Below are 14,728 nucleotides of genomic sequence, written 5' to 3' on the forward strand. Positions count from 1 at the left end.
AAGTGTCCAATTAAATCCTTTTTGGTCACAGCGTTAAATATTTAACGATCCAGCTAACAGCGTGGAGTGATCTGTGCAACGTGGTTGTTTACCTTCATAACGTGGCAGTTGACGTGGCAGTGACAGTGATTAAAAAATTCTGAGTTAGGGTTTGGGTATTCGAAATCGCGATTTGGGGATAAGCATTTTGGAAGAACTGAAAATACAAATTGGGTGATGAAATCTGCAGAGCAAATTGTGCGTTTACCCTTTTTGAGAGAGAAAAAGGAAGCCCCACACTACTCTATTCTACATTTAATTGTCAAGTTCTTGTAATTCTTACACCTAACAACAATATACCTGTTTTCAGTGTTTAGAAAGGAAAAACAGAGCCAGCAAAAAATGGCCATGGGAGGATTCTCCATTGATGCTTCTTCAACTAGGGGCTTCGACGGAAAAATCACACTCTCCGTTCTCATCACTTGCTCTTCAAACAGTTCCAGTTTTCCTTGCCACCCACTCTTTCTCACACCCTCCAAGTACCAAACCCCTCTATCCCTAATTTTATCCTCGCTAGCCACACACACAATAATCTTGGAACACCCAAGTCCATCCAAGCTTGGTGCCCCAGGAGCGAAGGGGTTGACCATGGGGTTATCAATGCCACCCGGCGCAGAAGGGTACACAAAGTCCCAAACTAAACAGAACAAACGCTGTTTGTGCCCTGTAACAGCTTCGGATCCAATTGGCTCCGAACTGTAGAAGTAAGGATGGGAGAAAATAGCTCCTAATATTTTAACATCACAAGGTAAGGGTTCAGTCCCAACACGCATGGCAATGTTGTGAACTATGTTCCCACCTGCACTGTCCCCCCAATGAAAACTCTTTAGAAATTACCGTGGGAAATCAGCCAAGGATCTTCGAATACCCAAACCCTAACTCAGAATTTTTTAATCACTTCCACTACCACGTCAACTATCACGTTATGAAGGTAAACAGCCACGTTGCACAGATCACTCCACGCTGTTAGTTGGATCGTTAAATATTTAACGCCGTGACCAAAAAGGATTTAATTGGACATTTTTTTCACAACTTGGGACCACATTGAACTTTTTAAAAAAGGTAGGACGAACTTGAACATTTCCCTTATAAAGAGGGACAAAAAGAGGTATTAAGCCTATCAATTACAATGGAAAAATGCAACTCAAAATACAAATTGATCAATATAGACAATACAAAATGTAGACTTTATCAGACAATAAAGCATATAGCACATAATGCAATCTTTACTAGAGTAGTTTCTTCAAAATGGAAACTATATGTAAAAATTAATAAACTAAAATTACAAATGTACAAATGTAAAGATTAATAAAGTAAAAATTCAAATGTACAAACGTTGCAAAAAAAATGAAAAGATTACAAAGATTAGAATAAACTGCAAAACCTAAGAAACATAACCCTAACAAAAAACAATGTGTGAGAAAAGTTAAAAAAAACAGTAGAGATAGAGTTAGAACACAAATGTGAGGTTAAATGTGAGCATAATAAGGCAAAAACAACATGTAACATCTCATTTTTAATAATAAAATACTTCTAAAATGAAAAATTACATATATGATAATGGAATCACTATAAGAAAACAAACCTATGAAAGGCATGATTTACACCTGTAGAATCATCTGACTCCCCAACCGTTTCACCATTAGCTTTCGTTGGAGCAACTGTAAAGAACGTCTCCCTAAGCTTACACCATTAAAGTGATCATTGCAAAAGAGAAAACATACACAAAAACAAACAACACAAATGCAAGGGTAAGCTAAAGTACCAAAAGAACATACATACATTTTTAAAACAATAATAATACACATCCATAGTATAAATCAAACAACACATAACATAATTCCCATCAACCTTGAAAATCCTAAACTATCTGGATAGATGTATTGATGTCAAACTCATGGGGAACCTGCACCCATGTATGGTGGAGCAACCTGCTCAAAAATAATATTAAGCACATCCTCAACCACCACCAATAATGTCACACACCAAGGTTAATCCGTCAAACATTTTTGACCAAAATCAGTGACCATAGATTAGGGCCTCCTACTACTCTTCACAAAATAACCACCCATCTCTACATGAGATGGGGTTATTGAGAGTGTCAGAATCATTCCCCAATCTCGGAGCCCCTATTTCAATAGATAACACAACATAACCAACTTAGGATATTCCTCCTTGGAATTCCTTTCTCACATGATACTTGAAATTCACACCTCACATTATTTGATCATCACCATCACATCTCATACATACTCATATTCATAGCTTTAATTTTATTTCATATTATAATTCAATTCACAAACCTTTCACAACATGTTATACAACATTGCATACTATCACATGAAACCTCTTATTATACATTAAACAACAAAAAACACCATTACAAGTCATCAGAAATCACATAATAACCCAATTTTTCTTTATAGCATCTAGATACCCACATTAGGTAAGGAAAACAGCTTGGAAACCCTTACCAACAACTCCAGAAGGATCCAAAACCCCCCAAAACAACCTAAAAAGTGTCCAAATATGATATCCAGAACCCCGAAACCCCCACCCCCCCTCTCCCTTTCCCCCGCCCCCCCCCCCCCCCCCCCCTCTCCCTTCCCCCCCCCCCCCCCCCCCCCCCCCCCCCAAAAAAAAAAAAAAAACTAGTATAGTGGCGCCTAGTGGTGCTCAGGTGTCGGCTGGCGCTCAGCGCCCCAACCACTAGAAACAGGTGCTTAACACTTTGTTTGGGCGCTTATCAACAAACTCCAAACCTTTTTAGACCACTTTGTACACTTCTCCCACAACTTTGAAAGGTTCCTAGGAGCTTCTAAACACTATGAACTACATCTCTAACTCAATTTGACCACTTCAAACCCAACACTACAAAAAATATTAATATTACCGACGGATCAATATTCGTCGATATATCTTAATTTCCGACAGAATTATCGACGGTGTTTTTTATCTTTTTTACCGACGGTCAAAACCCTTCGGTAAGGCCATCGATAAGTGACATGCACATTACCGACGGATTTACCGTAGGCTTTTGGCCGTCGGTAATTGACATGCACATTACCGACGGATTTACCGAAGGCTTTTGGCCGTCGGTAAGTGACATGCACATTACTGACGGATTTACCAAAAGCTTTGGTCCGTCGGTAAAAAGAGCGGGATTTTTCCCCTTCGACGACATTACCGACGGATTTACCGAAGGCTTTTGGCCGTCGGTAAAAGAGCGGGAATTTTCCCGCCCATTATTTCGCTGGATGACATTACCCACTGATTTACCGAAGGCCTCTGACCGTCGGTAAAAAAGCGGAATTTTTCGAGACCAGCTTCGCATCCAGTGCCAATATATGTGGCAAACACTCATTTCTCCTCTCATTTCTCTCTATCTCAATCTAATACTTCTTCCTATCGTTGCTCTCCACCGTCACTGCTCTCCACCGCCGCTGCCCTCCACCACCGCTGCCCTCCACCACCGCTGCTCTCCACCACCGCTGCTCTCCACCACCGCTGCTCTCCACCGCCGTTACTCTCCACCGTCGCTGCCCTCCCGCCGCTACCCTCCACCGCCGCTGCCCTCCACCACCGCTGCCCTCCACCACCGCTGTCCTCTACCATCGTTCTCTCCACCATCGCTGCCCTCTACCACTGTTCTCTCCACCACATTTTTACGATTAGGAACATTTCTCTTACAAATCTGAGAATTGCAGAAAAACTCTCCATGATTCCCTATGATTTTAACTATTGAAAATAAATTGGTTGTTTGATACTTTGGAAACTAGTTTGTTACTCGCGTGATGTCGTTTTGTTGGCGAAGTTCGTGTAAATGAAAAGACAAATTGACACAGCGACGAAGGAAGAGGAAGAAGATAAGCCAGGTCGCGACATTTACCGACGGATTTACCGAAGGCCTAGATCCTTCGGTAATTACCGAAGGCTTTACCGACGGCCAAAAGCCTTGGGTAATTACCGACGGACGAAAGATTCGTCGATAAAATTTACCGACAACGTTTTTACCGACGGTATGTTGGCCGTCGATAAGCCGTCGGTAAATGCTAATTACCGACGGATTTTATACATTACCGACGACTTATGACCGTCGGTAATCTCAATCATTCTTGTAGTGCAAACTACCTCTCTGAACCACCCAAACTCATTTTTATTTCTTTGAACACCCATTTTCTACAACTAACAGCTAGAACAAATCTTAATAGATTCAACAACGGACCCTAAACCATCAAACTCAACACAAACCTACTCTTTTGGAAATTCACTACTCAAAACCCCTTTAATTGTACTCAAAATCATGCAACACAATCTCACTAACTCTTTACTGCATTACACACCAGATTTTACTAGTTTGACAGCTCTTACAAGTCCTAAATGACTTCAGAACAATCCTCAAACTTTTGTTTTACATAACCAACCCTTTTAATCAACAACTCAGTTATCAAAACCCCCAATTTAAGACTCAAAAACATGAAAAGGTTGTCCTTCTCCACTACCTCAAGATTCAACAAAATTTCTCTAACCAACTAGAACATCTACTTAACCATTTCAAGCAATCAAAATAGGCACATTCAACAATCAACTTCAACAAGTTCTTTTAGAATCATACAAAGCGTTTCCTAACCAGATTCTCACAAACATACCATGATACAGCATAAATTCAAAAACCCTACTCATTTAATTCATTAAATCATATCATCTCATATTATCAAAAATACTTAAAACTTAAAAACCAGGTATTTAGCTTCCCTTACCTTTTTGGAAACTCCAACTAGCTCTAGAGAATCCTACTCTGCTCCCTCATCTCAAAGAGACTAAACAACACCTACAAACCTTGAAAACATGATTAGGATATACCATTAGAACTACTGATCATTAAAAAACCTAAGGAAAAACTCAAACCATACATGCGATAAAAGAAATTGCACATGCATTGAAGAATGTGAAACTAGAGAACAGAGTAGGAAACTAACTTACTCTATTTGAGAAACTGATGGGTTAGAGTTAAATATCTCACTGCGAGGATCACATAGGCGGTCTTCGATCTTCGAACAGATGAACATGGTGTAAGAACCCTTAGAGAGAAGGTAGAGGATTCTAAAAAAGTGGTTTCTAAAGATATTGTGTGTTTTAAAATAATGAAAATCGTTTATAACAATTCTTGTTATATTAAAACCTTTTAATATTAAAATAATAGAGTTTCATGATTTTTAACTCACTACCACTTCTAAGATACCATATTTTGGGTCTTGACACTACAAATCTGATGTTAATCATTTTTTTTTTCTTTAAAAAAGAAAGGCTTTTTAGAGAGAAAGAAAAAAAAATGAAGACACAAATAAAAAAAAATACAATAGAGATTATAAACAAATCTAATGTTAAACGCAAGAGAAAGGACTCCAAATCTTGAGTTAATGGATCGGTTTGAAAGCAAAAGCAAGAATTTTTTAAAGAAAAACATAGAAAACCAATGCATTATATTGTGTCATGTGAAAGAAAAGCCTACATCCCTTTCTAGACACCTCACAAAAGAAAATAAACTTGATCTTTTTGTCTCCTCACTTTTGAAGTATCTTCTCCCTTGCCAAAGTTACATCTCTTTTTGAAGTATCTTCTCATTTATTGTCACGTGTGAGAAGCATATGTTGTTAAATTAAAATTAAAAGAGAGAAAATATATTTTAAAGAGGCTTAAAGGAATCATCTCACGAACTTCTATTTATAATCAAAACCGATATAAGAAAGCATTGAAGATTAAAATACTACGTAAGATACCTAGGTGCAGAACTAGATAACTATGATAAGTGTTTCTCACACACTACTCTGTATACTTAAACTTAATGATAATACACAGATATAATTATTCTAAAATGTTAAAATCTAGAATATATATATAGAATTAATCCAAGATGTTACGTATAAGAATAATGCAAGTGTCAATTGTAACCATTTATAATTTTTTCTTTTAGTTAATATTTGTTTGTTTTGTATTTTGTGTTTTGGTTGTCTTGAAAATTTTGTTTTTTGTGATGACTTAAAATGTATTATTCATAAATTATTGTTTCCATTCATCTAGACAAGTGATTTTTACTTCTTTCAGGCTTATTGTTTACGTTACATAAATGAAAATTGTAATAAATAAATACCTCTACTTATAAACATATTATAAATAAAAATTATAATAAAAAGTATTTGTTAATGTGTAAATTGTATTTTAATTTTGTGATTAATAGTTTATGCTTATTTTTTCTGAAAAGGATGGGGACCACGCCTTTGTGATAAATAGTTCATAAATTATATTATATCCGAATATAGTTTATATGCCATTTAATTTCATTTCAAATTATTAATAATTTGTTTCAAAAACCTTAAAATAGTTGCTTGGGTATAATTAGGCGTTAGTTATTTTTTTTATATTTAACTTGTAACTATTTCAAAGGAAGAAAATGACCCTTATGATGTAAGACACTTTTGTGTATTGTGATGATACTAAAAACAAGTATTTGATACCTTCCTTATCCTATATGGTAATGAACGGAAGCTAGAGAAATGATGTTGAGGTTTGTTTGTTTTCATTCATTTTTCCCTAACAGTGTCTAAAACAACCCTTTTAATTTACATGTGACTTTTGTCCACATCCAAACAAAACCCTACAAAATACAAAAGCATCTTATACAATAACACCAATGCTAAACTCCAATCAACTTATCCCCTATTTGTTCCTTTCTTTGTCCTTTAATCACAAACTTTCACATTACCTTACAAAATAACACTTGCATTCTAATTTCTTAATGTGTGTTTGAATTACAAATTCAGAATGTTCAAATACAGATTTATGTTTCTTCATAAGAGAAACTGTTTATCTTATTAAAAAAAATTGAAATTAAGTTATGTTTTAAAATACATTTGTTATTCATTAGATGGAGAAGAATATTAAGTCTATGTTTGTTTTCCTCCATTAATCACTTATGTCGAAGAGGGAAAAGTGAATGTGGCGAATGTTTGTTTTTATCGATTTGGATGGAAATGGAAGTGTGAAATTGAAGGGAGGAAGAAGAACAGGACACTCACTCAAGTAAATATAAGAGCTAAGAATGACGTAGAAAAAAAATTAATGAAACATGTTTCACATATTAAAAAAAATATTTTTAAAATTTTTAAAATTTAGATATAGATAGTCAAAATTTAAAAACTAAAAACATATTTAATTTCAATAATAATATATAAATTATTATGTAATTGAACTTAAACTAATCACACATTATTTATCTTAACTTTATTTCTATCAATTTTATTTTATTTCAATATAATTTTATTAATTTTAATTTAAATAATAATTCGCAATTCATTTTAACATAATTTATACTAATAACATTTCATTTTAAATTACTTTATGACCAAAGATAAAATGTTGATCATTTAATTTTATTAATTAAAACATTTTTTTAATATATGAAACTCATTATTTACTAACTTTCATAAACATTCATTTCATTTCCTTCATTTTTAAATTATCTTTTTCTTAATCCAAATATTTTTACTTTCACCTCTCTTTTCCTTTAAATTTGCTTAAATTCACTCTTTCAAATTCATTCTAAAAAAATACAAACTAAGATTATATCGTAAAATTTAATTTTATTTAGATTTTTTGTAAGTACTTTTAATAAAAACTAAAAAAATATATTTTATTTTAAGCTAAGACTAACCTATAAAAAAACGAAAGAGAGCATAAGTTAGTTTATAAAATTTATATTATCATGTTTATTTTATTTTTTAAAATATTTATAAATTAATTTTAACTTGTAAAAAGATATTTTAGTTCAGTTTTATTATTCTTCTTTCTTTTAAATTAGTGGAAAAACAGGTTTAGGATCTATATGTCCATACTTTTTATGAAAATAAAAGTAATATAAGTTTTTTATGCAATTATTATCACGGTAAAAAATTATCAAAACATAAAAATAAAATTATAAAAGTTAACTATGAAAATAAGTTATTTGTATTAATTGTTACAATTATACAATAAAAATCATTTCAGTATTTATTAGTGTCGTTTATTGTAGATAGTTTCTTATAGATATGGAAAGTAAAATGTTGATTAACAAATAGAAAGATACAAAAATAAAAGAAATGTGTAAAAAACAGATAAAAAAAAACTAATATACACTATTGTTTGTTGTAGATGTTTATATAAAAAAATTGTCCAAATATACTTTTATTGTAATTCAATAATAAATAAAAAAATATGCGTTCGTAAATGATATCGATATATTATCATTATTAACATTTTACTAGTTCAATTATTTATTCTGTATTTAAAACATTGTTCAAAGTTGCAAGGCAACTCTAGTTTCAAACCTTTTAGAAGAAATTTTTTTAGTTTGTCATCGTGGTTAAAGCCCTATTTTGGTGTTTCTTCCTGCACCTCCATTTTACTAACTGCATTCTCATACTACCAAAAAATATTTAAATATCCTTTTCTGTCCTTGTCGCTGCACCATAGCTGCTACACCTCCGTTCTACACGATAGAGGAAAAACATAGAAAGAGAGAGAAAGAGTTCGTTTTTGAAAAAAAAAAAAAAACTCGTTCCAATACATGTATGTTATATAGAAAGTTTATTCTAAAAAATTCGTTTTAAAAAAGTTTATTCCAGAAATTATATATTGAAAAGTTTGTTCTAGAATGTAGTTCATGCGTTCCAGAAAATTTGTCTAGGAATCTTATTCTGGAAATTTCAGAAAGCCTGTTCCATAAGATTTGTAGAACAAGTAATCAAGGGAGCAACTTTACAAAGAGGAAAATGATCATTTTGAAATTATGGAGATGCAGTTAGAAATTATTGGGGTGCATTAAGCAAAGGCCCTTAGTTTTGGACCCTGATCCATCTTATTGCATTATTATTCTTAAAACACTAATCATTACTTTCTATGTTGTTTCAAGTTGTATGGCACCATACACACATCTTATTTTTTTATTAAAACAATAGGAAGCCTACTAAATGGCTGCCATATTTGTTTTTATAAAAAAAAAATCATATAATAATAAATGATTGGTGTGCAGTTTGACTAAGACGACATATTTATATTTGGTATGAATTTTATAAAAAATTAAACATTTTAATGTAATGAAATCATAAAAAGATATTTAATATTCGTGCTATTCAACAATTAGGTTTTATATTTTTTTTTTTTGAGGAAAAAGTGCTTGGAGAAATGGTCAATGTGTTTAGTAAGTACTAGTTAAAATCTGTGAAATAAAAAAAGAACTTCAAAAGTAAGTTATTGTCATACATCAATAAAAAAGAATTCTTAACAATTTTTCCTTTTAATTGTTTTCCAGTGGTTCCATAAATTTTTCGTATAATTTGTCATCAAATTATTTAAATATAAATTAATTCTAGTTGTGATTTATTGTACATATATAATCAATCGTTGAAATAATTTAACATTTGTCTTTATTCCAACTAAATGTTGTGAAATGACTTAGAATAATTCTTTAAATGAGAACTCTATTAAACACATTGATACCGTTGACCCAAGTCAAAGTTTTTGTTTGGAGTATATAAGATTATATCATGTTCTTCTTTGTCAGCAATATTTGTCTTTGTTAGGTTCAATTTGATTCCTCTATTGAAACACTCAAACCCCACCTTTTGTTCAATCCTTCAATCATGTAATGTAACATTATCAACAACTATTGTTATTTGCATCATTTTCATTCATCATATATTTACTATAAAATGTAGTGTGCATATGGGATAGGTTTATATCAGTCAGTCCAATTATAATTTTTTAAACTATAATTAAGTTAATCCAATATATGATTGAATTGGTCATAGATCTTAATTTTCTTCAGAAAAAAAATATATTTCAAGATATACTTTTGCTATATTTTTAGATTTGTTTTCTTTTTTTTTTTTTGAAAAAAAAAATACAATATAAAGTACATAACTCGGTATACTAAAAAATATTTATTTAATTCTCAATTTTTCCTTATAAATATTATATGTGTGTGTAAGGAAAAACATTTATTATCATTAGTTATTTAATAATATTAATATTGATATTATTTAATAATTTTAATGGAGATAAATGAGTTTCCTATTTAACATGTAGAGACTTATCATCAACTAATAAAGTATTAGGTTGATAACTTATTGAAAAATTTCAAGTCAATATGTAAACGATTAATTAATAAACAATATAATAAAATGGTAAAATTAAATTAATCCATCAAACATTTGCAAACTTCATTCATGCTGTCATCAATTAGCATCTACTTTGACAGATTCAATTTCAATTTTGGAGTCCAACTTAATCAACTTTTGTGTTATTCAATTCAATCCAATTTTTCCATGCCATTAATTTTACGGTCATCGTCTCATTTAACACCTTTACTTTATACCTAATTTGGAGGCAAGTTTAAAATTAATTGCATGCTTTAATCACTCTTGACATTGTTTTGTGAAAATTGTGAATATTAAAACATATAAGATAAATTTGAAAAGAAAAATATGTAATGAAAATTATAATCTAATAATAGTTAAGTGATAAAAGAGATAATTTGTTTTCATAAAGTGTGTGACTTTAATGTATCACTTTTACGGTAAAGTGTGTGGTTTGTTTAAATATAAGACTCGTGTATAAAATATTATAAATATTGGTGGAAAGAAATTTGACAACAAGAAAACAGAATGTGTACAATAATTAACATAAATTAAATAATCGATAATAACTTTTTTGAGTCGTAAACTAATGCCACTTGTTCAAAACAATGGAATGATGATTGGAATCCAAAGGTAACACATTCTAAATAATTACTTTTTTTTAGTGGCCTAATTTTTTTACCGTTATAATAAGCAATCATAAATTAAAATCTATATTTTATTATTATAATCGTGATGTCAATATGATCATTACACTCTCACGTCATGTCTTATCAGTGTCTTTATTCCCCGTACTAAAAATAATTATAATTTATATAATTATATATTGATGTTTTTTACTAGCTAACATATCCTTAAGATTTAATCGTGTTTTATATTTGTACCTAAAACAAACACTTGAAAGAAGAACATCATTTTTATAAATATTTTTGGTGACCATCACTCTTTTAAGTATACATATTAATTTCTAATAAATAAGGAGACATACATCCAAATCATTTTTCTATGTATAGTCTTTCTTTAATTAAGACATTACCACTTTGTGTTTGACAATGTACACTCTTTTTTTCCCTTTTTTTTTACTATTTTATACTCCAATGTTTTTTCTTGTGTTATCATCGCTCTCAGTCGCTCTCGTGTCTTCCTTCCACTAACAATATGCTTTCGTACCCTTACTCATTTCCTCCTCCAACTCGCCCCTCTTGTTTTACGACCGTGAGTCACTCGTTCCTTCCCACTCGCATGTCATTCCTTGATTCCAGCAATTGCGTACCGCCACCGGCCAATCCAACTATTGCCTCTTTTTCCTGTCATATACTTGTGTCCTACTATTGACGCCATGTGTTCAACCAACTCCGATTTGGCTCCTCCTCCTCAAATAAACCTAAATTTCACCTAATAATCATGGTCACTAATATAAAAAATAATATCCTTTTTATGTTGGACATGAAGAAGGACCATTATGTTATGTGGACTTGATTTTTTGAAACTCATGCTAAGGCTACCATAGTTCTTCACCATATCATCCCTCAGCCTGGGAAGGAACGTCTATCACCAACTAATGTTGGATCGCTCTTAATTCTATTTTACTTCAATGGATCTATTCTACAATATCTACTTTTGATCTCCTCCCCATTGTAATGAAGAAAGGCTCCAAGACTATGGCTACCTAGAAATTTTTAGCTACCATTTCTTAGGACAACCAGAATTTTTGTGTTCTTGCTCTCGGGTAGGATTTTTCTTCCACTCGCATGGATAACTTTTTGAATGTTTCTGTATATGGTTAGTGACTAAAACAAATTTTTGATGAGTTGATGAATGTTGGTGCTCCTGTTAGTAGTAATAGTTTGATACTACAACCAATCTCTGGTTTGTTTGAGCCCTTTCATAGTGTAACCACCTTAATCCGTCATAGTAACTCTCCATCTTCCTTCATTCAGGCCTGTTTGACTCTTGAGAAATCTAGTCTAATGAAGATGCAAACAATGCTTCTCACACTGCCATGCACACTTAAGCCTTACGAACCCTGATCACTCCTCATACCAATGCTCCAATCGTTAGTCAAACAATTATTTTGGGTCTGGCCACAATTGCAACAATTGAGGTCGCTTTGGTGTACATAACTAGCATATTGGATCTCGCTCAAATGGTTCATTTGGTTTGTCTATTTCTCTTGTTGTTTCTCTTTCTCCATCATGGTAGTCACCTTAATTTGTTCCTTAAAATCCTTGGGGTTGGACTCCCCCTCCTTGGGGCATGACTTCTCATCCTTATCTCATATCTCAATGGGCTCACCTCATAAGACCTTCAAAACAAGCTGAACTTCTAGGTTAATGTCCTCAAACTCACACTATTACAACTTCCCTAATACCCATTGACATTCTCGTTGTTATGCACATCATGTCTCTGACACCTCCTAACAACACACAGTACATAGACATTGCATCCTCATCTCACTCATAAACATCACAAGGTAATCTCACGTCTTATTCTAATTTGAGTCATTTCAATCATACATTAATTGTTGGTAGTGGTTAAACTTCAAGGTTTCAGTCAACAATCCTTCCTACATCAAATCACCATAAACCTCTCAATCATTATCACATATTGCACACATCTCATATTAAAGAAAGATTTATTTTTTTGTGTCACAACTTACTATTGATAATAACTTGTATGCTTCCTTTTACCCTTTTGGATTCTTTGTTTCTGGACTTGAGATTGAAACTGTAAAATAATTCTTGAGGGCTTAATTGATCCCTCTCATAATCTTCTATTTATAAAAATAAATTGATACAAGAGTACATGATAATTAGGGTAACCTTAGACACAATATAATCATGATAAATAGGGTAACCCTAGATACAATATAATCATGATAAATAGGATCAATATTCTAACACTCCCCCTCAAGCTGGAGCATACAAATTGTATGTGTCAAGCTTGGAATAAATAAACTAAATCAAACAAAATCAACTTGTTTAAAATGTTGAGACAATAGACGTGATAACTTTGGCTTCGAACAAGATGCGCATATGCTTCAGACTATCGAGAGATAATGTCTATAAACCAAATTGGACTCACAAACTAATGTAACCAAAGAGACTCCTCATAAGCTTATAAAGAATAATATTGGACAACCACAAAACTTCGTCTAGCACCATGAACCTTCAAGTAGGATGACTTTGAAAAAGTTGATTTCCATCAAAAGTGAATGACGAGTGGTAGACAGCAACAAACTGCAAAAACTTGCCATCAAGTAACGATAGGGCCTGCATGGCTAAAAGCGACAAATTGTAGAGACTAGATTCCATCAAGAAAGGATGGGGCTTGCAGTGGCTAAAAGCGACAAACTACAAGGATTAAATTGCCATCTTTGACTGATGGGGCCTGTAGTGGTTGAAAGCGACCAAACTGTAGGGACTAAACTACCATCAAGTAAGGATGGGGCCTGTAGTGGCTAAAGGAGATCTGCAGGGATTGTCATCACTGATCGATGGGGTCTATAGTGGATGAAACAAACTGTAGTGACTAAACTTCCATCACTGATTGATGGGGTCTGCAGTGGCTGAAACATACTACAGGGACTAAACTATCATCATTGACTGATGGGGGCCTGCAATGGTTGAAAGCGACAAACTACAGGGACTAAATTGCCATCATTGATTAATGGGGCCTGTAGTGGCTGAAACATACTCTCCTTAGGACAAACGACAAAAATGATGACGTGCCAATGAATAATCATGAAGGTGGAAGATCATAATGGTCTCCATAATTCATCAAAGCATCCAAAAACAAATCTGATAAGGGACTCGTGAAATTGTTTGACTAAGATTCTTAATCTTACTAGAAATAGACTCCCCCTCATGTCATGAGCAACCTTCAACCCATGACTTTAGTGTTGAAATTCCTTGATGTTAACCAGTTGATAACATTGACTTTCCTTAGAGACTTTTAAATAAATGACACAAGTCATCAAGAACATCATAGCTGCTACAATATGCAAAGCTAAACAAATATTATGAAAGGAGGCTAAGGAACAATGCTGAAACAGAGGTGTAAAATGTTGAAACAAAGAGTTTTTCTTTTTTTTTTATTTGGTCGAGTGAGACAAACGACAGTGACGCGATGTGATTCCGACACCGGGAAAGTGATACATGACAAACACGCGCCAGAAGCTTATCGAAGAGAAGTCATGCATGACAGCGCGTGTGGATGAGAACTAGCCCTCTCGCTCAAAGAGGCGATCCAGATCCACTAGTCGTCGAAATAAACTGTGGTGGCAGATGGCAACGGACGACAGTCAATGGTGGTCGGCAGCAGACAGCGGCGGACAGTGTCAGGAACAAAGGTTGATGGTGACAAACTTTTGCAGACAGTTCCTCACGGTGGCAAAACAATGCTAGGTGGATAACGACAAATGGCACCAAACAACGACAAACGGTGCCAGACAGTGGCAGACAACAACTAAGATTTGGAGACTAGACAGAAATCAGAACGGAACTGCTCATTGAGGT

General features: G+C 33.2%; 1 protein-coding gene across 1 annotated transcript; it reads right to left on the reverse strand.

Moving 5' to 3' along the window:
• Nucleotides 1-278: 278 nt before the first annotated feature.
• On the reverse strand, nucleotides 279-812 carry LOC128196713 (2-hydroxyisoflavanone dehydratase-like). Its single transcript, XM_052878223.1, has one exon. It carries the CDS (start codon nucleotides 810-812, stop codon nucleotides 279-281), a length of 534 nt encoding a protein of 177 aa, XP_052734183.1.
• Nucleotides 813-14,728: the final 13,916 nt, after the last annotated feature.

Source organism: Vigna angularis, chromosome 5 (genome assembly GCF_016808095.1).
Source record: "Vigna angularis cultivar LongXiaoDou No.4 chromosome 5, ASM1680809v1, whole genome shotgun sequence".
In the NCBI taxonomy this organism is placed as follows: Eukaryota; Viridiplantae; Streptophyta; class Magnoliopsida; order Fabales; family Fabaceae; genus Vigna; species Vigna angularis.